Source organism: Podarcis gaigeae (genome assembly GCF_964106915.1).
Source record: "Podarcis gaigeae genome assembly, chromosome: 6".
NCBI lineage: Eukaryota > Metazoa > Chordata > Lepidosauria > Squamata > Lacertidae > Podarcis > Podarcis gaigeae.
The window spans coordinates 76,456,331-76,481,723 of record NC_139682.1 but is presented as its reverse complement, the minus strand read 5'-3'; the positions used below and the strand labels follow the sequence as shown (position 1 = coordinate 76,481,723).

At 45.7% G+C, this 25,393-nt stretch overlaps 2 protein-coding genes across 9 annotated transcripts in view; both read left to right on the top strand.

Moving 5' to 3' along the window:
• CDC14A (cell division cycle 14A) overlaps positions 1-25,393 on the top strand; it is a 96,733-nt gene that overhangs the window by 48,649 nt on the left and 22,691 nt on the right. For 3 of the 8 annotated variants that reach the window (XM_083743398.1, XM_083743394.1, XM_083743397.1), the window contains 3 exons: positions 461-508; positions 1,884-2,015; positions 2,619-2,943. In XM_083743398.1, coding sequence (XP_083599524.1) covers positions 461-508; positions 1,884-2,015; positions 2,619-2,943 — 505 coding nt within the window. Of the gene's footprint in view, positions 1-460; positions 509-1,883; positions 2,016-2,618; positions 2,944-9,461; positions 11,704-25,393 lie in introns of those variants that run through there. The other 5 variants (XM_083743399.1, XM_083743401.1, XM_083743395.1 and 2 more) reach the window with 4 other exon arrangements.
• GPR88 (G protein-coupled receptor 88) lies at positions 19,283-25,041 on the top strand. The gene is made up of 3 exons (XM_083743517.1): positions 19,283-19,905; positions 20,408-24,107; positions 24,482-25,041. Exon 2 carries the CDS (start codon positions 21,410-21,412, stop codon positions 22,526-22,528), a length of 1,119 nt encoding a protein of 372 aa, XP_083599643.1. The 5' UTR covers positions 19,283-19,905; positions 20,408-21,409; the 3' UTR covers positions 22,529-24,107; positions 24,482-25,041.

The following is a 25,393-nucleotide window of genomic DNA, read 5'->3' as shown; positions in this document are numbered from 1 at the left end:
GACCTTCTTAGTGCAGACACATGCCCTGTTGAGCTCCCTCCTCAGGGACATTGGAGAAGATCCCAATCTTCCTGAGCATGGGTAAAATGTTTTTCATTTCCTTTCCTTTTTGGGAATCAGTTTCCGGATTGGGAGAGAAATGTAGTGAACAGCCTGGTACTTTGTATATTAGTAAACTCCTGTTTCATCAATATGTAGTATTCTTGTTGGTTCTTTAATTAGATTCCAGTTACAGATAGGTAGCCGTGTTGGTCTGCCATAGTCAGTGTATCTGAAGAAGTGTGCATGCACACGAAAGCTCATACCAAGAACTAACTTAGTTGGTCTTTAAGGTGCTACTGGAAGGATTTTTTTTTTGTTTTGACTTTAATTAGATTATTATACTGTATATATTTTAAGGATTTTAGGTTTGGCTGTATAGTGGGAATACTTTTGATTTAAAATGCCATTGATTTTCTAGGCTTGAGGATATGAAACTGCACTCCAGATCCAGGTCCCAGCCTTTCAGGTACTTATTTCCATAGTTCACAGAGAAGCAATTTGGATTATATTTTCACTGACTTTTTGGCAGATCTTGAAACGTCCCGTTTCCCCCTCGCCCTCTCACTTAAAAGTGACTGTCCCTGTAAGTTGTGTGTGTTAGAGCCGCTTCTTATATCACAATTCATGTTCAGAGAACTGTTGTTGGAATTTGCTCCCGTTAACGGCCTTTTGCAGTGGGACATATTTTATACCTACTTCTCCTTGTGAGCCTGCCGTGGGTATGTTAAATGTTGGGAATGTCGCTGAGCCATTCTTGTGTCTGATTCACAAGTAAATATGTATATAAACCTTTCCTTCTCTTAAAATTATCCCACACTGAAAGTGACTTTGAGCATCATTCCAGCGAGCAAAATGCGTATTCAGAAAGCTGCCCTGACTCATCTGCTTAATGGCTTTAAATGCATTCTTCCACACAGATAAGTGTGGACTTCTGAATGTGAGTCTTTGAAGTGATGTGGTAATTGAAACCAAATCTCTAAAGCAGGGTTTGCTAATCTGTGGCCCTCCACTTATTATTGGAATACAGTTCCCATTACAGTGGCACCTCGGGTTACGTACACTTCAGGTTACATACGCTTCAGGTTACAGACTCTGCTAACCCAGAAATATTACCTTGGGTTAAGAACTTTGCTTCAGGATGAGAACAGAAATCGTGCAGCGGCGGCGCAGCGGCAGGAGGCCCCATTAGCTAAAGCGGTGCTTCAGGTTAAGAACAGTTTCAGGTTAAGATCAGAGCTCCGGAACGAATTAAGTACTTAACCTGAGGTACCACTGTATCCCTTATCCCTGGCCATGCTGGCTGGGGGCTGGGAGTTGGGAATGCAGCAACATCTGGAGTGCCAGAGGTTTCCCGCCCCAGCTCTGAACCTGCTCCATGCATTGTAATATATTCACTTGGGTGGCTCTTCATGATTCAAATTATCTCTGTGAGCAGTTTCCTTGACAGTTGTACAGCATCTAAGAGTACATCCAGACTGGGGACCTGAGTCTTCAGGGCACAGCACTTTGCATGAATTGGTCCATATAACAGTCTTGAGTGGTTCCATCTCACCAGGCTAGTTTGTTTGTTTGCTGAGCATCGCTAACCTCAGACGCCTAGAGTGGTGTTTCCACTGCCTCTCTGGGATTTGATGGAACTCTGGGAGAAGATAATCTGCATCTTATCAATATACTGGGGTCACTATATCCCAAATCCCCAAATGATTTCCCCAGTGGTTTCTGTCCTACCAATAGGTAGCCTAAGTATTAAGCTTGCGTTTCTCAAAATGTTAGTTTAAGCGAGATGCTTCTGTCTAAATGATTAAAACATACTTTTGTTCTTCTTCTTCTTCTTCTTTCAGACTGAATACGGCATCTATCTCTCAGGGATCTGTATCTCCTTTGAAGTCCTCCAAAGTGGCTGCTGCTACATCACCTGCAGTGAAGAGAATAAGCAGAAGTTCTCACTCCTCCTCAAGCCCAAATTTTAAAAGGTATGCCTTACTCTAGTCTATCTTTTCCTTTGCGGGGTGGGGAGATATAAAGGAAGGGCAATATCAAGTTTTTTTGGAGGGGGAAATGGATCTCAGTTTCATAGATTTGCATCTTGGTCTTTGTGATTGGACTGCTGATTGTGGTAAATTAGTTTGATAGTCTGAACAAGTGGCCTTGAGTACTAATGCAACTGTGGCTGTGATGCTGAGAGGGGCCCTCTATTAAAATATCCACATACAGGGGTTTCTACAGAGTTCCCCCCCCCCAGCACTTTTCAGCTGTTTATAGAACCAAGAAATAGATAAATAGCAAATGAATCAGCCAGGACCTAGGAAATTCCAAATATCCATAGTCATCTCTTACGCATGGCTTTGGGGATGGTCTTCACTTACAATTCCAGGCCTTTTTGATGGTTGCTTCATCGTTTGCCTTACGTGAAAGAATGAAGCTGTGTATCGCCATCACTTAATTTTGTGACAATGGTTCTTTCGTTGTTTCCTCCCCCTTAGTACCTTTTATAAATGTGCCTTGCATTAACCATCACGTTATGTACATTTTGTGTGTGTGTGTGTGTTTTTACCCCGCATGTGTTTTCCGTTCAGCATTTCCATAAACTCCAGGCTAGCCAGTTCTCTAGGGAACCTGTATGCCGCTTCAGATGATGCCGAGAGCAAACTGACATCATCGTCCTCTAGGACAGGTTATTCTGTAAACCAAATCTGCAGTCACTTGAATGGCAGCGCGCACCTGCCTGCCAGAAATTACCATGAGCAGAACAACAACATGTACAACAGGAGCGGCAGTAGCGCTACCAACCTCAACAGCTATGCCAATTCTCCCAGCGTCCTGACAGACGAGTACAGCACCTACAGATCCTTTACGGGGCTCGCTGCTTCTCCAGCAAGATACCTGAGTCGCTCAATTCCTGTAAGTTCACAGCCAAAGCAGCCCTTCCAGGAACCTGACAGAATCTCCCTTAAGCCTGAGCTCTCTCTCTCAAAAGGGTTTCTAACCATTCTAGATCTCAGTTTCTGGTCTTTTTTTCCTACCTAGGACATGCAGATCTTTTCACCTTTGCCATTTCCTCTAAGCCGAACCGATAAGCTGCTCTTTACTTCTGCTTCTTCAACGTTTGCTCTAAAAAGCAGATCTTTTAACTCTCTAACATCTTCCATGAGCTTATCATTCTTGCATTAATTTATCCATTTCAAATCATTCATAGTAAAACGCTGGAAACCTGAAGCTCACCTGACAGTGTGAGGTCTTCCTGAGTCATTAGATGTATTTAAAGGTAGCATAAACAAAGTTAAATAGGGTGTAGCATTCTCACCATTATAAAAGAATCGGCCCAATTTGTAAAACGATGTAATGGACTAAAACAATGGAAGTCTTTTACTTGCCCTAAAAACAAGCTTCCCTATTTTTATATCTTCTAAAACTTTTCATCTTTATGGTGCCTTTTTCCTATGTGTGAATGAAATGTGCAGCTAACTTAAGTACATACTATTAATGAATAGTATTTGACATACTTTCATTATATTTTTGAAAGTTCCAGACAGAAAAGCCAATATATGTTTCTTTTACATTCCATGATCTACCTCAAATTGTACATGCTGCAATTTTTATTTTTAAAACCCTTTCTTTAAACCCCCCCTGACTTCTTTGAATACTGTTTAATGGTCCAGCACAGCAGTGCCTAGGATCAGGCTGCAGAATTATTGCGACTATTAGTGAATACCGCAGTATCTGAAGCCAAAACCAGCACCTTCAGCTACTTTGGCATGAGTTATCTGTCATAAAGGTCATTTGAGGTTAGTGTGGAAACCTGCTTCCCAGAACTGAGAATTGGGTTTCTTCATATTAATTTGTTCCTGAAGATTTGTGATGGTGCTCTTGAGAGCATCCAGCATCTTGCTTCACTTAGGGATAAAAAACCTGTAATTTTTCTCTCTTTGGAAATAATATTGTAATCCCAGAAGTTTATTGCAAGAAGTGTCTGTGACAGTTGCCTTTTTTATATATATATAAAAAGTGCATTTGTTTTTAATTGAGTTTCTTGTATCAGAACATTGTATAAAACACCATAAAATGTCAGCAGTTTTAAGGTGTTATAAAAGGAAGGCACCATGGCTGAAGCAGACCATTTCTCAGTGCTTTTTTCCTGGCATATGCTACCTTAAGTTGCAGGTGTTCTAAATTACATTTTGGAATATTATTCTGTAGCAGAGGCTTGTGCTAAATCTCCTGAATGTTTGAGTTTGGTAGAAAGGTGGAAGGGAAAATATATATATATATATATATATATATATATATATATTGCATCCTTTAATGTAACAAAAATGGATCGGACAACTAGTTTGTCACAGTTCACTTACAGTATGATTCCCATGAATAATGGTGCGCAAGCAGATCTGGTAGGGTCTCTATAGCTGCCATGTTACTGAAAAACAATACAGTTGTGACTACTCAAAATCATGGTAGCCCTGTTAGGTACATTAATCCTCCACTCTCTGTCTGCCACTAAGTGCAGATTGAGACAAAAGAAAGTTAAGAATCGGATGGGGAGGGGAAAGAGATAGGTTTGAATTGGGCTGCAGGCCATACTGAATGCATTTAATATGGAATTGGGCTGTAGGACAGGGATGCGGGTGGTGCTGTGGGTAAAACCTCAGCGCCTAGGACTTGCTGATCGCATGGTCGGCGGTTCGAATCCCCGCAGCGGGGTGCGCTCCCGTCGTTCGGTTCTAGCGCCTGCCAACCTAGCAGTTCGAAAGCACCTCCGGGTGCAAGTAGATAAATAGGGACCGCTTACCAGCGGGAAGGTAAACGGCGTTCCGTGTGCTGTGTTGGCTCGCCAGATGCAGCTTGTCACGCTGGCCACGTGACCCGGAAGTGTCTGCAGACAGCGCTGGCTCCTGGCCTCTAGAGTGAGATGAGCGCACAACCCTAGAGTCTGTCAAGACTGACCCGTACGGGCAGGGGTACCTTTACCTTTCTGGGCTGTAGGACATACATACTGCATTTGAAATATTTAATGACAGCTCTTGGCTTTTATTTATCTTGCTCAGAAACATCTCTTGTTCAATGCAAATTGATTATATAGCCAGGAATGTATCTTTGGTTGCACAGCAGGCTATAATAGGTAGATTACATTTCATATTGGAGGATCTGCATACATAAGATTAGATTAGTTCTGACTGTACATAGCAGCCTGCTTGATGGCATGATAGCAGAATGGCACACACTTTAGGAAAATATAACATTAGAGAAGCAGTTTAGGGCCTGCACCTGTTGGCAAGAAAGTCAAAAACAAATGTACTGTGTCAAAACGTTGATCTTAATCATAAGTGCCTTGCTATACTTCTAATCAACGTCACTTAGACTTGGAAATAGGAAAGTAATTTGGGGGGAAAGTGTAGATGCAACAAATACACGGCCAAAAATTGAGTCCTCCTGGGGTCTGTGTCCTTTTTTGCTCCCTTCATCTGAGTAAAAGCTGGCTTAGCTCATCCTTATGAAAGTCTCTGAAAAATCTCAAAAGCATATACAGTGGAACCTTGGGTTACGGCGGGGATCCATTCTGGAGGCCCCGCCACAACCCAAAAACAACACAACCCAAAGCATCACGTCTGCGCATGTGCACGATTTAGCGCTTCTGCACATGTGCAAACGGCACGAACCTGGAAGTAACCCGTTCCGGTACTTCCGGGTTTGCACTGGTCTCAAGCCAAGGGTGACATAAGCCGGAGTCAATGTAACCCGAGGCTCCACTATAGAAAGTTTTTATTACAGTGGTGCCTCGCAAGACGAAATTAATTCGTTCCGCAAGTCTTTTCGTCTTGCGAGTTTTTCGTCTTGCAAAGCACGGTTTCCCATAGGAATGCATTAAAAATCAATTAATGCATTCCTATGGAAACCACCTTCAGACCAGGTCTGGGGACAGTCTGTCCCCCGACCTCTTCTGAAGGCCGGTGGGGGGCGAAAGTCTTTGCTGTCTTCTCCGCTTCCCGGGGCGGTCTCCGCTGTCCCGGGGCGGTCTTAAAATGCTGGCGGGCGGCAGCGAAGCCTTCGCTGCTGTCCCCCAGCATTTTAAAAGCCCCTGGGACAGCGGAGACTTCCCGGGGCGATTTTAAAATGCTGGCGGGCAGCAGCGCTGCCGCCCGCCAGCATTTTAAGATCACCCCAGACAGCGGAGACTTCTCCGCTGTCCCGGGGTTTTTAAAATGCTGGTGGGCGGCAGCGAAGGCTTCGCGGGCAGCAGCGCTGCCGCCCGCCAGCATTTTAAGATCACCCCAGACAGCGGAGACTTCTCCGCTGTCCCGGGGTTTTTAAAATGCTGGTGGGCGGCAGCGAAGGCTTCGCGGGCAGCAGCGCTGCCGCCCGCCAGCATTTTAAAATCGCCCCGGGAGCGGAGAAGTCTCCGCTGTCTGGGGTGATCTTAAAATGCTGGCGGGCGGCAGCGCTGCTGCCCGCCAGCATTTTAAAATCGCCCCGGGACAGTGGAGGAATTATCCGCTGTCCCGGGGCGATTTAAAAGCCCCCGGGAAGGCAGGCAGGGGGGACAAAGACTTTCGCCCCCCACCGGCCTTCAGAAGAGGTCCTGGACCTCTTCTGAAGGCGGGCAGGGGGCAAAAGTCTTTGTCCCCCCTGCCTGCCTTCCCGGGAGAGCGGAGAAACGCAGCGCTGCGTTTCTCCGCTCTCCCGGAAGGCAGGCAGGGGGGAGCAAAGACTTTTGCCCCCCGCCCGCCTTCAGAAGAGGTCCAGGACCTCTTCTGAAGGCCGGTGGGGGGCGAAAGTCTTTGCTCCCCCCCCCCCGCCGCCTGCCTTCAAAAGCCATCCGGGATAGCGGGAAGTGCTTCCCTGCTATCCCGGACTGCTTTTAAAATGCTGGCGGTGGGGAGCAAAGCCTTTCGGCCCCCGCCGGCCTTCCTGGACATCTTCTGAAGGCCGGAGGGGGGGGGAAGGCTTTGCTCCCCACCGCTAGCATTTAAAAGAGGTCCCCGGAGAGTTCCCTATGGGCTTTCTTCTTGCGAAGCAAGCCCATAGGGAAATTCGTTTTGCGAAGCGCCTCCAAAACGGAAAACCCTTTCGTCTAGCGGGTTTTTCGTCTTGCGAGGCCTTCGTCTTGCAGGGCACCACTGTATTATTATTGCTACAAAGAAGATAAGGAAGGCAAGATGGGCGTTTTGAGTTCCAAAATAGAAAAATCTTCCCCACTACGGAGACCACAAAGCAAAACTTTGACATTTTAATTCTTCATTGCTTGTGCCGTATTTAGAAATTTACACATTGGGTGTATTGTTATGTTCGCTTTTTCTTCTGTCAAATGGGCAGAGACTGGCTCCAGCGCTGTGAATACGCAGCACAAGTCAAGGCTGGTTCAAACATTCAGTGTCTGCACATTTTCTTCACATGGTTATTTACATGGGTACAGCACGCAGCCTGCCAACAGCCATTTCCGTGAATATAGATACAGCTTTCCACCAGCAGCTTTGATTACTTCTAAACGATGGAGAGCATGTCTCTTTATATAGGTACATGCACACATGCATAACCAAATGGAGAGAAGAATCTGGGCTTGTTCTGATAACATGGAGCATATTCTACTGTGTAAGGGTTTTTGTTTTTAACTTAATCCGGAAATGTTATTCAAACAAGTAAACACAATGATGGGAGAAATAGCAGACCAGCAGGATGCGAGCATTGATAGTTGACAGTTCTAATAGTTGACACTTTATTACACTGACCTTTGGACCATTATAAACCTGTGGGGGCTTGCGTACAGCTTTCTCCCTTCTTAGATGCCTTAGTAAAGTTACTCCTGCAATTGAACGAGGTCTTTTCGGTGTTATCTGTCTTAGCTGGCATGTGGCTGGAAGGGTTTCTTCTAACATATTTACCTGGAGGTAAGTCCCATTGACTTCACTGGAGCTTACTGCCAGGTAAGTGAGCTTAGGTTTGGGACAAACGATGAGCAGTCTCGTGGATAATACTTGTGCCAGTTGCAAGAATGAGCAGGGTTTCAAAAGTCGCCCTTTGAAATCCACTTTCTCTTCTCAGAGTCCACAGGGCTTTGTTAATACAAATACCGGCATGCAATATACACTAACTACGGAATGCAATTTTATGGCTTGCTCTTAACTCTGCTAACTTTCTCCCCCATCCATCTTTGCTGCTTGCAGCACTGTTGATTCTCATTTGTACTTCCTACTGCTCCTTCCCCTTCTCTAAGACGTATAGCTAAAATGTTTCATTGTGCTTTAAAGTGTGCTGCTATTTCAAAACAAGTTAGCCATGCTACACTCACTTCCTGAACAAAGTTAAAACCTGAAGGGCGTTCTTTCATTGTTGAAGCTAAAGTGAATGCGATTAAACTACAAATTACTGCAATTTCATCTTGCCACTTTCTTTACGGAGATGAATTTTAGAGGTGATTATGACTGCGCCTTTTGTTTTAAAGCACTTAATGCAAAAGGCAGCAAGAATTCTTAATTGGTAGCAACAATGAAAACGTGGAGTACTGTGGAACAAAGTGGGTCTCTGAAGATTCGTCAGTTGCCAAAAAGAAAGAAAAAAAAGAAAAACAACACATTTCTATTCCTCATAATTTAACATTCATCTTTAATTACCATAACACAAAAGAAGTATGCTATAGTAGTTCCGTTGGTTTTTGTGGGACACACTATACATTACAGGAAAAAGAGTCCTTATTTAAAAGATCCTATTAGCTGAAGTGCTTTTCCAGCCCAATCTTACTGTTAATTTTTGCTGTCTCTGCATGGCTGCAGCTGATACAAAACCACATCAAAATTTGCGTCTTCAAGGAAGAACGTCCCTTGTGTGTCTGCATGAGTCTCTCTACTGGGGTCGCCTTCTTCGTGATATAAAGGAGGAAAGGCCAGATAAGAGACTCTTGCAGAGAAACACCAGGAAGTAGATTCCTCTGAGGGCGGGTAATTCTTCCTCTTTCACACTCCAAATCAGTGTTTCACAAACTTGGATACTGAACTACAATTCCCATCATCCCTGACCACTGGTCCCACTAACTAGGGATGATCTGATTTGTAGTCCAAAAACAGGTGGAGACCTAAGTTTGGGAAACACTGCTCTAAATGTAAACTTGCCTGGTTGTAAAGGCCCGAGCGTGCCTCCCATTTTAAATGGGGGTGTGCCTCAGCTAGCAGACATTTGGGAAACCTGATTTTACCACTTCCCTTTTACTCTTCCAGATGTCCATTTGTACTATATTTTTCATAGTGTAAGTGTATTAACTTTGCTTCCTGGCCAGCCCTGGATCTCTCTAGTCAGTGTTTTTTGTCTTGTTTTTAGAACAAAAATAATCATAATGACAAGCTTGTTTGATGTGGAAAAGTTGATTGTTAATTGAACCTCACTGTGTCTCTTAACTGAATCTTAACGCTAGTTTTTGTTTCTTGCCTGCACAGTCCCTTCAGTCTGAATATGTTCAGTACTAAAGCCTTGTTGCTTCGGTGAAAGCTGGACAATTCTTAAAATTCGGTTCTCTTCAAGAAGAGCAATGTTGTGGGGAAAACAACCAGCCCAAGGGGACAAGACCTCTTCACACACGATTAGAGCTAAAGACACCAAAATCTCTGAATTACCTAGAGACTTCAGTTAGTGACTACTACGAACGCACTGAAGTTAAAACTCACGACTAGTACAATTTTGTGTATAGATGCAAGATTTTAAAACGGAGAATATTTCTAATGGATTTTAGCAATATATTTGTAATTATGGTTCTCGATAACAGTGTTATTATAACGTGTGTATATAAGTATATATATATATATATATAAATATATATAAATATATATTGAGTAAAATATTTTGTGTGTATATAAATATCTATACAGTAAATTGTGTAAACATAGGCTATATTTTGATTTAAGCTTCACTTTTTTAATCCTTTCAAAACTGTGTGTGTTTTTAAATGTCTTGCTTTACATTTCAAACATTAGCCAGCACCCAGAGGAAGCAATGGGTGAAAACCACTGCTGTGTACACCTGGAGGGGAATGGGGTGGCAGCCCCCCCCCACCTCAGCCTTGTGGGTTGCTGCATCTCAGAGGGTCCTTCAGCTTCTGCAGCATGCAACAAGGTGTCAGAAGAGGGCAACTAAAAAATCTATGTGCCTATTTGGAAGCCCCCTGTTCATATCTCTTGAACCTGGCCGTTGAGAACAGAGCTGCTTGCTGATTTTATTTTCATGCACTGTGGCTACAGTATTATAAATAATTTTTAATAGTGGGAAGAAAGTTAATACCAGCCTCATTGCTTTGGCTTTGAAAATGCTAATGTTTGAAATGGACATTTTTCAAAGGGATATAGAATGCCTATGAAGCAGGTCTGTTCTAGCATCCTTAATGAAGTGTCTTTTCCATGGAAAGGGAAAGTAATTTTTAAATAAATAATTAGTATGTTACCTTGTTAACATTTTCAGCCCAGTAATTTGTTCTGCAAAGACGTTTTGTTCTTTAGAGCCTTGCCTTTCTGTATTTTCCTTTTCTGTATAATTCAGTTTCAGAAACTCTACTGTATCAGAATGCAAAGCCAGGATGAAATATCCATCTGTGTATAGTGAGCAAAGTGTTTATGCATAGCACGGAAGACATGTACTGTCTGAAGTTGTAATAGTTGCAAAGATTTTGTCGCTGCATATTTAGACATGGAGGCAGGAGTTGCATGTTTCCACTATGGATTGCAGATTCACTGTTAAAACTATGCCCCTCTTTGTGTTTTACTCCTTCCATGTTCATTCATGCTGTCCTACTTACTATACCGGTAAATGCTGTTGCTTTTCGCTCATGTCTCTTTCCCAGTTCAATTTAATCACGGAACTATTCCAAACAATGCTATTGTAGGTCTTCACCATAACCCTTCAAAATTAGTTCTGAAATAACTGCACTTCTGATATTTCCGTCTACAGTATTGTCAGTGTCGCTCAGAGTGCAATAATTGGGAAAGTGAAATGGCAACGTTCATTTCACTTACAATTCATATTATGTGAAGAAGAAACCTCTGCACTCCTTGGTCATGTTCAAACAATCACATCTCAGCTTAATTGGCCAAGATAAGAACAAAACCTTTGCATTCATATGCAGCCCCATCGCTCATCTCTTCACAGGGCAAACAATCAAACCCAGAGACCTCTAACCATAATTTCCTATTTCAGCCAAACCAGAAAATTTATGAGCAATAGCTTCAGAAGAAATTGGGATATTAAATCAAGGTTTGAAGTTGATTTAATTTCCTGGCTTGCTGCAAAGCTGGTAACTATAGTTTTCCACTTCTCTTATTTAAACCAAGATACTGTTGTCTAAACCAGGACACCGCCCCAGGAATGTATTTTTTTGGTCATATCAAGGAGAGATAATTACTGATGAGTTTTTTTAAAAAAATAAATCATTATTTTGAAGGGAAATAGTCCTAATTATGATGGATAAATTCTTCTTGACTGAAGCTGGTTTAATCACTGAATTCAATATTTTTTTATCATATGTACATAAAATGTACTGTATATGAGTAAGCGATAGGCAGATTCTAAGGTAATTCTACCTCTATAAAGTTTGACATGTATTTTGTTACTAGCTTAGTTACTAGAAAGATGTACTATTTTTGCAATGTAGAAATAATAAACGCTAATAATAAAAGTAAAAATTATGCACAACTTAATTTCTTTGTTTTAATCAGGTGCTGGTGCACCCAATACTTCAGTTTTGTGAAATGTATTTGGAGGACCCCCTAGAATCTAAAACCACCGTCCCTCAAATTCAAGCCTTCCTTCACAGTAGCTGTTAATGTGGATTATTTCACTCTTGCAGCTACCCACTCCTCTCGCTGCTCATTTCTTGAATGCTGGTCTTTCTTGTTCTGGTGGCAACCTTGTCTTAGGGACCCCTCACAGTCTTCCTGTTCCTGGTCTTGCAATTGAGGCCAGCCTTATTTCTTCCCAACCATGGCCAACATCTCTTCTAAAGCATTCGCATTTGTTTTAAACCATCCTCTCAATCTTGTTGTGCTAAAAAAAAACATGTCGGCATCATGTACAAAGGTGTCCCCTTGCTGTGTTAGCTGAAAGGTGTTTGGCAGACCTACCAGGAGGCTAACCATGAGCAAGTAGAGAGTGTTTCTTCATAGAGAATAGGAAAACCCTGTACAGTGGCACCTCGGGTTACAGACGCTTCAGGTTACAACGCTTCAGGTTACAGACTCCGCTAACCCAGAAATAGTACCTTGGATAGTACCTGTTCAGGATGAGAACAGAAATTGTGCTCTGGCGGCGCGGCGGCAGCAGGAGGCCCCATTAGCTAAAGTAGTGCTTCAGGTTAAGAACAGTTTCAGGTTAAGAACGGACCTCCGGAACGAATTAAGTTCTTAACCCGAGGTACCACTGTATAAGCAAGGCCTGGGGAGTAGCTATCTGGCCTGAAATTAATAAAGAAATGTTAGAAGTTTCCACACATTTCCACTTCCACTTTTTACTACTGAAGCGGAACAGACATAAATCAGAACAAAAGCAACTTTTTTGTAGTGTATATGCACGTTTATATGGAATTCCCATCAATGCCTTGCCATTTCAGTCTGCTCATAGCAGCCCGGTTCGCATGACAGTATATGGCAAGCCATATTATGGGTTACCTTACCACGATGATGTGGCTACCCAGAGAGCAGCTTGAAGCCTCTTTGCTGCTCCTGCTCGGTCCTTTTTGCTTTCTCAACACACTGAGCTGTGTGGGTGTGGGTGTAGATATTCTCCTAAAGGCATCTGCTTTACATTTTCTAGTGAAAAGTCCCATTTTATCTTTCCCTGTAAAACATTTTATACCACTGAAATGATTTCTCGCCTGACATTTTCTTGCAGTTTAGCGCTATTCATGCATCTAATAAAAGGATGCAATTTTTCTGAAAAGAGGTCTCTGTAATGTCGATCCTTCCGTAGATGTTTTACTGCAAGTCGTTTCATGAACAGCCAATCCTTCTCGGATTACCTTTTCGGAACAAATTCATTCAGTCTTGAGGAAGGAGGCCAGAAGACACTCAGACCCTGTCCAAGCCTTCCCAGGAGGAAGGTAGCGTGAGGGCTAGGGGCAGTGTCAAATGCTGCAGAGAGCTGCCCCAAAAAGCCTTGGGGGTGGGGCTGCATGTTGGACCATCTAGATTTAGGCGTTTCAATCTCTGGGTGTCAGGGAACTGACATCAGAGCGAGAGGCGGAGGCAGGGCTCCAGAGCGATGCCGGAGAGGGGACCAGCAGGGGGGAAGGAATTCAGCGTAACACCAGTAGAGAAGAGAGGGAGATGGAGGAATTGGAGACAGGGCTCCGAGACCCTTCACCAGAAACTAGTGGAGAGAGCGCTGGCACGCCCCAGCCTTCCCCTTGCGCAGACGAGTTCCGCGCAGGGAACATAGGCGGAGACTTGGCGTCAAACAGCTTTTATGCTGGAAGAGGTTCAAGAAACGCCCACTGACGGATTCTGCAAGTGACCAACAGGTCACGGAGGGCGAGCTGTGAGCCTAAGCATGGTTGGGCAAGCAATCAAACTAAACCGAAGGCAATTTACACACAAGTAACCCCCTTACAACCATAACACTGGGTTTAGCAGTTCTCCCCTATGTGGCCAGCTGACAGCATAGGTGCCATAAATGGCACACAGAGGGATCACAAATTCCTTGTGGCATATCCAGCAAGAAGCAGGAGAAACAACAGCTTGTAGTCTCTGGTGCTGGGTTGCTCCCTTGTTTGGTGTGATTTCCGCTTGAATCTGCTAAGCTATGTGAGGCTGTACATACAACTGCAGTATGTGCTGGAGTGACATGACAGTGTTTTTACGCTGTACAGTGGTACCTCAGGTTACATACACTTCAGGTTACATACGCTTCAGGTTACAGACTCCGCTAACCCAGAAATAGTGCTTCAGGTTAAGAACTTTGCTTCAGGATGAGAACATAAATCGTGCTCCGGCAGCGTGGCAGCAGCGGGAGGCCCCATTAGCTAAAGTGGTGCTTCAGGTTAAGAACAGTTTCAGGTTAAGTACGGACCGCCAGAACGAATTAAGTACTTAACCTGAGGTACCACTGTATACCGCACTGTGATCCTCAGAGAAAAGGCAGTACCAGATTTTTCGACTATATAAGACGCACCACACAAGATACACCGTATTTTTCAACCATATAAGATGCATATAAGAGGCACCCGATCATAAGATGCATCTAGTTTTAGAGGAGGAGAACAAGAAAAAAAACGTTCTCTCCCTCTCTGCTCAGCGCCTCTCCAGCAAAGCGGGAGGAGAAATGGAAGGGGCTCTGTTTCCCCTCCTGCTTTGCTGAGGGAGCGCTGTGCAGCTCCCCCTCTCTGCGCAGCACCCCTTCAGCGAAGTGGCAGGAGAAGCAGAGCCCCTTCCATTTCTCCTCCCGCTTCGCTGAAGGGGCGCTGCGCAGAGAGAGAAAGCTGCGCAGCGGCTCTCCAGCGAAGCGAAGACAGGAGAGCAAGAGGGATCGATCCTCTTGCTCTCCTGGCTTCAGTGAAAGCAACACAAAGCCTCCAGAGCACAGCGGGAGTGCTCCCACTGCGCTCAGGAGGCTTCGGCGAAAGCTGCGCAGCCTGCATTCGCTCCATAACACACACACACATTTCCCCTTTTTAGGAGGGGAAAAGTGCGTCTCATAGAGCGAAAGATACGGTATATAAATTTAATACTATAATCATGCCATTTCCACCACCCCCTCCAAAAAAACAAACTTGATTGCACACTGCCTAAATGACCTTACTGAGTCGGACCTCTGATGCATATATCTCAGTATTGTCCACACTGACTGACAGCTGCTCATCTGGATTTAAGACGAGATGTTCCCAGCGCCACAGCCTTTCAGTGACTGCTAACTGCATTTCTTACCCTTTCTGAAAGTGATCTCTTAAGAAAGGGAACACTTCTCTTTTTTTAACATGCAGAGAACAGGAATTGCTCTGTGGGGTTTTGTCTTTCGTTCTAAGTGCAGGCTGGCATCTTGGGAAGGGGAAGTTACGGAAGAAGAGGAGGTGGCGGGAGCAGCACGTTGGACTGCCATTGCCAGGCTAGCACTTCACAGTTTCAATGGCGGCTGTGCTTTTGCACTCATTGCGGCTCTTGATCTTTCCAAGGCAGCTTAGAGAGGCGTGTTCAAACCATGTTCCTCGTTCCAGTGCAGTGTGAGGGCATCAGGAGGTGGTTTTCAGCTCCAAAAGCCATGGGGGGGGGGGGGACACACAAGAAATTGCCATTCCCATGATTTGAGTAGCTTTCGTTTCTTTGTAATGGTTTTGCCCGCCCAGGGCCAGTTCCCACTTTTTGCATGGCAACTGCATACAGCGTGGGAGGCTGTAATCATGTCTTTGCAGTTGGATAAAGGCTAAGCCGCCGGGGTCAGCAAACTTTTTCATCAGGGGGCTGGTCCACTGTCCCTCAGACCTTGTGGGGGGGCCGGACTATATTTTTTTGGGGGGGGGGAAATGAACGAATTTCTGTGCCCCAGAAATAACCCAGAGATGCATTTTAAATAAAAGGACACATTCTACTCATGTAAAAACACCAGGCAGGCCCCACAAATAACCCAGAGATACATTTTAAATAAAAGGACACATTCTACTCATGTAAAAGCACGCTGGTTCCCAGACCATCCATGGGCCAGATTTAGAAGGCGATTGGGCCGGATCCGGCCCCCGGGCCTTAGTTTGCCTACCCATGGGCTAAGTTGTTTGATGGATCTGTGCATCTGGAAGCAAACATGCACCGTTGGGCTTCCTGGTGCATGGCCAAAGCATGCGCCCTTGATTTTTTTTTTTTTAAATTATTATACACCAGAAATTGTAAAAATGCAAGGAGGTGTTGCAGATGTTCACAGGCTACATAGCCCCTTTGACATGTTTCAGCTGTTTTTACAGCAAAGAAACCTCTCCACTTTTAGAGCATTTAGCTCGACAGACAACACTACTATTATTTGCAGCTGATATCCAAGTCTAGCTTTGATCGTGTATGGGCGGAGGCGTCCGATGATAGCAGCCATCAGTCACAGCCAGTGGTATAGTCTGAAGCCATATTTTCAATATTTGCACACCAAAACTCTGGCTCCTCCAGATGTTGTTGGACTCCAACTCCCATCAGCCCCGGCCAGAATGGCTTAAAGGTCAGGGATGATGGGAGTTGTAGTCCAACGACAGGTGGAAGGCCGCAACTTCCCCATCCCTGTCCTGAAACAGGTGAGGTAATACAGAGCAAGTGCTTCTTTAAGCATGTGTGGAGTGTTTTTTCCTCTCCTCCAAGGAATATCTACAGCTAGATGCCCCCCCCCCTTACCCTCAGATACAGGATTGTTTGTAGGGCAATTACAGCAGATGGGGATGGATCACATTCTAACAAAAACAACCTGCTTTCTGGTAGAGATAAGGCTGCGAGATAAACCTACCTTGCTGTTGTACTAGAGGTTTTTAACTTTGCAATTTTGGATTTTGTTTGCTTGTTTAACACACAGGAGCATACAGGCATCTGAAGGTAGCCCTGTGTAGGGAAGTTTTTCATGTTTAATTATGTTTTTGTATATGCTGGACGCCACCCATAGTGGCTGGTGCAACCCAGTCAGATGCACGGGGTACAAATATTATTATTATTATTATTATTATTATTATTATTATTATTATTATTAAAGAGTATGTCCCCATCTGCTATCTGAACTGGTATGGCCTGCTTAGCTGCCTTTAGATTTTATCGCTTCAGTTTACTTTATGTGATCTTCATATAGGCTGCATTGATATAATATATTTAAAGCACACACACACACACACCCCAAAAATACTGGGAACTGCCGTTTGTTAAGTGTGCTGGGAATCATAGCCCTGGGGGTGGGGGTTGAACTACAGTTCCCAGAGTGATTTGAGTGGGTGCTTTAAATGTGTTTTAAATGTATGGTGTGTACAGGCAAAGCTTTGCATATGCTGCAAGACGTCAAATGTAGAGTTCGCAAGTGATGTGCATTGCTGAGGAAACCCAGAGTGATTGGGGAAACCCAGCCAGGTGGGCGGGGTATAAATTTATTATTATTATTATTATTATTATTATTATTATTATTATTATTATTATTATTATTATTTGTACCGGTCCTCAAAAATATACAGAAGTGTTCACAAAATCTGTCCGTAAGTAGATAAAGAGAAGATGAATGAATGAAAATGCCTTGGTTTTAGAATGCTGCTGCTTGGGATGTTTCATTCTTATCCACTATTTTGTTAATTTATTGAATAATTTACTTTCAAAATGCTGTCCTTCCATTGATGCAAGTTTGTATTTGCTGTACAGTCTTTTTAAGTTTAATAAATAATTTTGTTTATTTATGACAGTGGCATACAAGGGAATAGCAAAAGGAAAAACAAGAGCAATAGAAAATCTCAGTAAAATATGCACAAAACAGAACAGCAGCATTAAAAAAAAAAATCAGTTGACAAAACCTTAACAGTGGGTTCACGTTCTGTCTGGTCAAATGGATACATATTCTTTGCCTGGGAGCAAAAGAGCAGCAGGTGGCTATAGAAGAGCCTCTCTTGGAAGGGCCTTACATAATGGGAGCATCACAATGAAGAACCAGCATTATGATTTGTGCCTCCCCCCACCCAAAAAGAAAGAAAGAAAAAAGAAAGAGAGAGAGAGGGAAGAGAGGATTTGGTTTTAATCCAGTTGTAAATCAGTGTTGGTAACTCTGAATTAGAGACAGAGCAATTTCAGCCCTCTCTGTTCCCGATTCTTCTCAAATCTTAAATCCAATTCTCCACATTTCGGCAGCAATTTGCAATCCTCGTGAAAATTCTTCCGCAGGTTGTTGTCAATTTATCCCAATAGGCACATTTTTGTATGCAGCTTTGACTTATAGAGTCCAGATTTTTGCAAGCAATTCCTCCTAAAAGAACGCATTTTTGAATGTTATTTTCTCCAATATATTCATATTTATGCATATTTTTTTACGTTACACATATGGATTTTTGTAAACCGTACTTGGTTGGAGAACTGCATAATTTATTAATAATTTTGGATGAATGCGGATGGCTGTGCTTCAGTTTTCGTTTTATAGGCGTTCCCCCCACCCCATTTATGTGGGGGGTTACATTCCGGGAGCCCATACACATAAGTGAACTCGCATAAAATGGGGAGCACCCTCTAAAAAACCTCTTAAAAGCCTCAAAAAACCCGTTTCTTCCTGCTGTCCAGCTTTCTCTCCACACAGCTCCCTCTCCAACTTGAGCCGAAGCTCTGGGGCCGGCTGGAGGCTGGATGATGCGCAGTAAAGCATCTGTGCAGCTACTGCTTCGCTCCCCCGAGTGTCGGCTGCTAGACGGGGAGCTGAGCAGCCTAAACAAAGCCCCACTGTACCTCAGGTCTCTTTGGGGCTTCATCTGCCCTCGCTGACATCTTCTCCAGGCTCTGAGGAGATCTCCAGAGCTCTCCTTCCACTTCCTGGTTTGTTGTTGTTTAGTCGTTTAGTCATGTCTGACTCTTCATGACCCCATGGACCAGAGCATGCCAGTCACTACTGTCTTCCACTGCCTCCCGCAGTTTGGTCAAACTCATGCTGGTAGCTTCGAGAACACTATCCAACCATCTCGTCCTCTGTTGTCCCCTTCTCCTTGTGCCCTCCATCTTTCCCAACATCAGGGTCTTTTCCAGGGAGTCTTCTCTTCTCATGAGGTGGCCAAAGTCTTGGAGCCTCAGCTTCATGATCTGTCCTTCCAGTGAGCACTCAGGGCTGATTTCCTTAAGAATGGATGTGTTTGATCTTCTTGCAGTCCATGGAACTCTCAAGAGTCTCCTGCAGCACCAGAATTCAAAAGCATCAATTCTTCGGCGATCAGCCTTCTTTATGGTCCAGCTCTAACTTCCATACATCACTACTGGGAAAACCATAGCTTTAACTATACGGACCTTTGTTGGCAAGGTGAGGTCTCTGCTTTTTAAGATGCTGTCTAGGTTTGCCATTGCTTTCCTCCCAAGAAGCAGGCGTCTTTTAATTTCGTGACTGTTGTCACCATCTGCAGTGAACATGGAGCCCAAGAAAGTAAAATCTCTCACTGCCTCCATTTCTTCCCCTTCTATTTGCCAGGAGGTGATGGGCCCAGTGGCCATGGTCTTCGTTTTTTGGATGTACTTCCTGGTACCGTTCTATTTATTTAATTATTTCCTGGCGAAGCATGCATGTGCGGTTGCCCACAAGTCAGCTGCGCGTAAGTGGGGGGTGCCTGCATTTCAGAAACTGCGGATTGGGTCGATTTGGCTTTGAAATGTGACCCGAGTCGCCTTTTTGTCCTCCGTACAGTCTCTGAATAGGTATGTATCTCCCCATGTGCATTGAAACACACATCCAGAAAGTATAAGGTGTCTGGAATTCGCATCAGCTACAAGCCTAGTAGACAACTTCTTGGGCGTAGCAGCATTTATGTTGGGGGGGGCACCCACTTGTCATCATGCTCCGTCTGGCTCCGTCTAGCAGATTCGGAATGAACCGTCTCCCCAACAGTTGTTTTAAATGACTTTCTGTTGACCTCAAGCTCTCGGGGAAAAATCTGTCAAAATCTTCAGTGGTTTCAAAACTAGGGAATTAAATAAAAATAATAACAATAACATCGTTGACTGGGGCCTGGGGGCTTTCCGCAGTATAAATAGCCTGTGGGGAATTTCTAGTCGTTTCTAGACAGGCCTCGCAGGGGCGTACTCTCAGGAGAGACGGCCAGGAACGATGAGAAGCTTCCAGAAGCTGAGCTACCTGGGATGCGATTTGTTGGTTTGCAGAAGCCACGCCTATCGCTCTGTCGGTTGCATCTCTCGAATGCGCCACGACATCATCCAAGTGACCTCTGTGAGTGCTTTCAAATATTGTGATCATTCCTACTTTTAGTTAAGTATTTTATTTATTTATTTACTTGACTGAGGGGGAGCAGCTGTCCATCCCCCGCCCCCCAGACCAAGCCCATGGGAAACTTCCACCTTGTTGGATTGGGGCATTTTGGTGCACCCACCTTGGGCATTTTCAGGCAGGGAGATCACTTTTTTAATCGACAGCTTTCAATATAAGGACAGCACCTGCCCCCTCCCTCTCTTAGGAAAAGCCATGTACTTCATCCCTCCTATTTTGTACCTTTCTCAGCTCCGTTGCCACGATGCTTTGCGTTCACAAGGACAGGTTTCCGGAGGTGGGGGAACCCTATGGCAAAAATACACTAGAGAATCGGCACAGTGATATGATGAAGACTGTGTTGCCAAGGAGCAGAATGTTTTAAGCAAGAGCGTGGTTTTTTCCTCCCCATATTGCAACTAAAGATTTGATCTAAAATTAGATTTTTTTTATTTTTAAAAAAAAGGGGGAAAGGAGGAAATAAACCAACCACATCCTCACGGAGGGGAGTCGGAGGAAATGGAAGTAGATGTGAGCAAAGGAATTTCTTCTCTATCCTGAAAATCAGTGCTACAGGAGAGGTCCAGGAAGAGACCAGAGGGGTGTGATTTGAGAACTCCAGTGGGTGGCAATGGAGGCAGGGGGAGAGAGATCTGTCTCTGTAATTGCAGGCTTTTCAGTGCAAGCTGGTTCTTTCTTTTTCTTTTCCCCCTCCCCTCCCTCTCCCTCTCTCCTGCTCTCGCAAGCCTGAAACCTGCTGAATAATTCATCAAGATGGGAAGCGCCGAATTTCCCCAGGCTGATAATACAGTGTGCATGCTGTAAAGCGAGAGAAGATGCTCCAGGTCTTCAGATGAGCTGCTGCCACTCTTGAGGCCATTGCCCAGAGGGTGCTGGGACTCCTGGTATTTCCACAGCTGAGGTTTCTTTTTTTTCTGCCTTGCTTGCTTCCTCGCTCGCCTGCCTGTCTTTGGGCACTCGTTGCTGGCTGCACTCGACCAGGAGAATCTAACTTTGCTGCAGTCATGGAGATTTGGAGGCAAGCTCTGGATTTCGCCTTCCTTCTGCTTGCCTGGCTTGCAAACACCAGCCTTGGATCCATCGGCAAGCTTGTTCTTTCGTGATCTGGAATACTTGCAGCCTCCTCTGTGTAGAAATACGGTGAAGAAGACTCACGTATCCCTTCTTTCACCTCTGCCAACAACTGACTCTGGAGACCTGTCACGATCTGAGAAGTTGGTGTTTTTCCATGGGATCCAGTCTTGCTCTTTGCCTGTTTTGGAGATCACCGTCTACATTCTGGGACGTCATGTATGTTTGGTACTTTTCTGACTATCTGCTTTGGCTCCTGCTGTGTTCTGCCTGGTCTAGGAGATTTTCCTGGATTTCTTCCTGGCTCAGCTTAGCCTTCTCCAGAACCGAGCAGTGCTGAGGGTTGGTCTGGAGAGCCTCATTTGTGTGCCACACAATGCCCAATATCTCCTTCTCCTCTTCTTCCTCCTCCTCCTCCTCCTGGAGCTCTAGATCCTTGCAACAGCTGCTTTGTGAAGAAGACTCCCTGGGGACGAGGATCTCTTTGTCTCTCTTCTACTTGCTGCTAGCCATCTACGGGACCATATCCAACATCATGGTCATCTACCTGGTCTTCACCTTCAGGAAACTACGCACCACCAGCAACGCTTTCATTGTCAACGGTTGCGTTGCGGACCTGAGTGTCTGTGGCCTTTGGATGCCGCAAGAAGCGGTGCAGGGACTGCTCCCTTCCGGGTCCCCGACAGTGCGGTCAGAAGGGTACCGCTTGCTCCGTGCTGGGCTGGTGGGCCTTGGGCTCATCGTCTCACTGCTCTCCCACCTGCTGGTGGCCCTCAACCGCTATGTCCTCATCACCAAGCCGCCCATCACGTACCAGGCTGTTTACCAGAGGAAGCACACGGCCTGGATGATCAGTTTGTCCTGGGGGCTGGCCCTCCTCCTCGCCTCCGTCCCCCCAGGACTGCAGATGTGGCAACCCAGCCGACAGGAGTCTCGAAATGGCACCAGTACCAAGAGCTCGAACTACATGGGCCTTCTGGTAGCCCTGGCTGTCCTCAGCCAGACAATCCTCCTGCTCTACTGCTATATGGGGATTGTCAGGAGGGTGAGGGGTAGTGTCAAGCGCGTCAGCGTCCTCAACTTCCACCTGCTCCAGCAGCTGCCCTTCCCAGCAGCTCCGGCGGCTCCCCGCCGGGCCCGGCGCCTCAGCAGCATCTCCGTCTTGCTCCTCTGTCTCGCGTTCCTCCTGGCCACGCAGCCTCTGGTGTGGGTCAGCTTGCTGGGCTTTTTCTTCTGGCCCATGCCCCGGGGGCTGCAGATCGCCAGCTGGCTGCTCTTCTGCTCTCTCTCCGCCTTCAACCCGCTGCTCTATACGTGGAAGAACGAGGAGTTCCGCCGTTGTGCCCGCTTAGTGCTACCTGGAGGGGAAAACCCGGCGGTGGCGGTAGCCGCCGCAGCAGCCACTACTGCCCTCCCCACAGTGTCTCTTCCCTCTCAGGAGCCATCGCAGCTGGGGACCAAGGTGGAAAGTCTGGGCAGCTTAGTGCTTCACTGACACCCCCCAAAATTCGCACGCTCTTAGGTGAAAAGTTGTTGGGAGACATTAGCCTTGGACTCAGGCAGTGGTCAGCAACGTTTTTGTGGCTTGGGCTGCTTCACGGTCCCACAGACGCCGCAGTGGGCTGGAGTGTGTGTGCACGTGCGTGCATGCACCCTCAAATGCTATTTCCGGCACTCCTTCCTGTGCGGAGGAAGGGTGCACAGCTTCCCATTGGCTGCAGGAGCTTCCAGCAGCCAATGGGAAGCTGGCCGGTGTCGTGGAAGGCAGTCCCCGCTCTTCTCTGCGCCGGTTTAGCGTGGCGCACGGGAGCTGACCAAGCAGGTGGCAGGGGTTCCCAAGTGGGCGGTGGGGGTCCATGGGCCAATTAAACGACCCCCATGGGCCGCTTGTGACCCATGGGACTTAGGTTGCCGACCCCTGGACTCAGGTATCGCATGTGGGCTGTTGTCAGCAGGTGGGGATGTTGTCCTTTACAGAGGTTGCTTCCAGATAACCTGCTTAGCCATCATTTACGTTGATTCGTTTGCACAAAGTCCACAGGGAGGTTAGATGATGCTAGCTATTTATTGAGCGTCCATTCTGATTGGTTTGCAGTGAGGTCAGGTGACCTCATGCTGGGCAAGTGTCACGCCAAACATTCTGGTGCCACTTTCCTCATGGCAAAAAAAGTTCCCTTTGGGAGAGCAAGTGATTTAGTTGCTCAATATCCATTTTTAATGGTACAACCTGAATTTGCCTGGACGGGACGAAATCCCATCTGAAAATAGCAACAGTCTGGAACTCCCTTATTAGATTCCCCCCCCCCCCCCGAAATGGGAAGTCTGGATTAAACAGGGCATGGCCGGGGGCGGGGAGGAGGATACAACTGAGGCTGCATGCACAAAGAGCGGCAATCCCATTATAAGCAGCCATCGGAAGCACCCACCAAATGACTCACTGAACTGCACGGTACTCCACTCCCTACGGAGAGGCTTTTAAAAAATAAAATAATGCACAGACACTTGTAAGCTTTAAAATGTATATATTTGTATCAAATCTCTTTTACACTTTGTAGAGCTTTTCAGAAAAAACTCAGTGCAGTCAAGCGGATGAAAAGATCTGATTATATACCTCTATTTTTGGCCTCCCCATGTCTTCACTGTTTCGCCTGAATGTTTTGTATTCCTTATTGGCTTTTACAAACTACCAAAGGAGGAGACTGGCTTGTAAATGAGAGATTGCCTTAGCCGATGGATAAAGAGCGCACGGTGGCCACAGATAAGGTGCAAAGGATCTATCTGAAAGATTTCGGAAAACAGAGGGAAAGACTCTCCGTTTGAGCCATTGAAAACCTATCACCAGAGGCAGACAAGACTCCACTCCTTAGAGAATCTTGGGCATTAATGCAGCAGATACACCCCCCACCCCAAAGACTTCTGGGAACTGTGGTTTCTTAAGGATGCTGGGCTATGTAGTTCTGTGAGAGGCAAACTACAGTTCCCATGATTATTTGGGGATGTTTTTTACAAGTACGCTGGTGCTGTCTTTCTGCTTGGTTTACGAACGGTAGACTTTTTTGGGGGGCACACCCAAGGCAGAAGTAAGTAAAGGTAAAGGTACCCCTGCCCGTACGGGCCAGTCTTGCCAGACTCTGGGGTTGTGCGCCCATCTCACTCAAGAGGCCAGGGGCCAGCGCTGTCCGGAGACACTTCCGGGTCACGTGGCCAGCGTGACATCGCTGCTCTGGCGAGCCAGAGCCGCACACGGAAACGCCGTTTACCTTCCCGCTGGCAAGCGGTCCCTATTTATCTACTTGCACCCGGAGGTGCTTTCGAACTGCTAGGTTGGCAGGCGCTGGGACCGAGCAGCGGGAGCGCACCCCACCGCAGGGATTCGAACCGCCAACCTTTCGATCGGCAAGTCCTAGGCGCTGAGGCTTTAACCCACAGCGCCACCTGCGTCCCTAAGGCAGAAGTAATCTGCCCCTAAGTTCATAATTAACCAAAGCAAGTGAGCTAGGGCAAATATCTCCCCTTTTTAGGGTTGAGAACTCCCCATGATGAGAAACGACGGCAGAGAGCACAGAGGGGGGGAGTTAAGGCAGCTGCTGTGAGGGCCTAAATTCTCCAACCAAACAGCTCACTGGGCAACCTGTGGGCAAGTAGCTGTTATGGGTTGTATCCGACTTAGGATAGACCCAACTGGAATGAATGAACTGAAGTGAGTCATGCCCATTAACTTCAATGGGTGGACTGTGGATGGCTAGCATTGAACGCACCCCTACAAGCTTAACCTACCTCATGAAAGGGGTTGTGTATGTGTGACAGGTGCCCTTAGGGCGTGAGGAAATGGCAACAGTGAACAGAGAGGTTCTGTTCATAGAAGAGGAGGGCCTCTCCTAGGATCCCATCAGTGGAAGTAAAGGTTCCCAATCTCATGAGCGGTGGCTCAACCCTAGGAGTTGGGTGGGTGGGGGGTTCAGTCTAATTTGCATTTAAAGGTGAAGCTTCCCTCGTTCACACTTCCCAGTAAAAGACTAAAAAGAAATGTGGAGAACTGAGCTCAAGATTGAAAAAATGAGAAACAGAAAAATCAAAATGGACTCTTTTCTCATCCCTGATGTCCCTGAATTCAGTAATTTTATGGAACGGCAGCCATTTTTTAATGGGCAGGAAAAGTAAAGCACTGCCATATCCTGAAGCTGTTGATCCAAAACATTGCCAAACTTCAGTACTCACTATTCCTGACCATGCTGGTGAAGGCTGATGGGAGTTGGGCGTCCGAACCATTGAGAAACCACCATGTTGGGGATGGCCGCTGTAATGTTAACAGTAATGTTTGCATGCACTGTCCCAGGCTTGCACAAATATGTCTATGCTG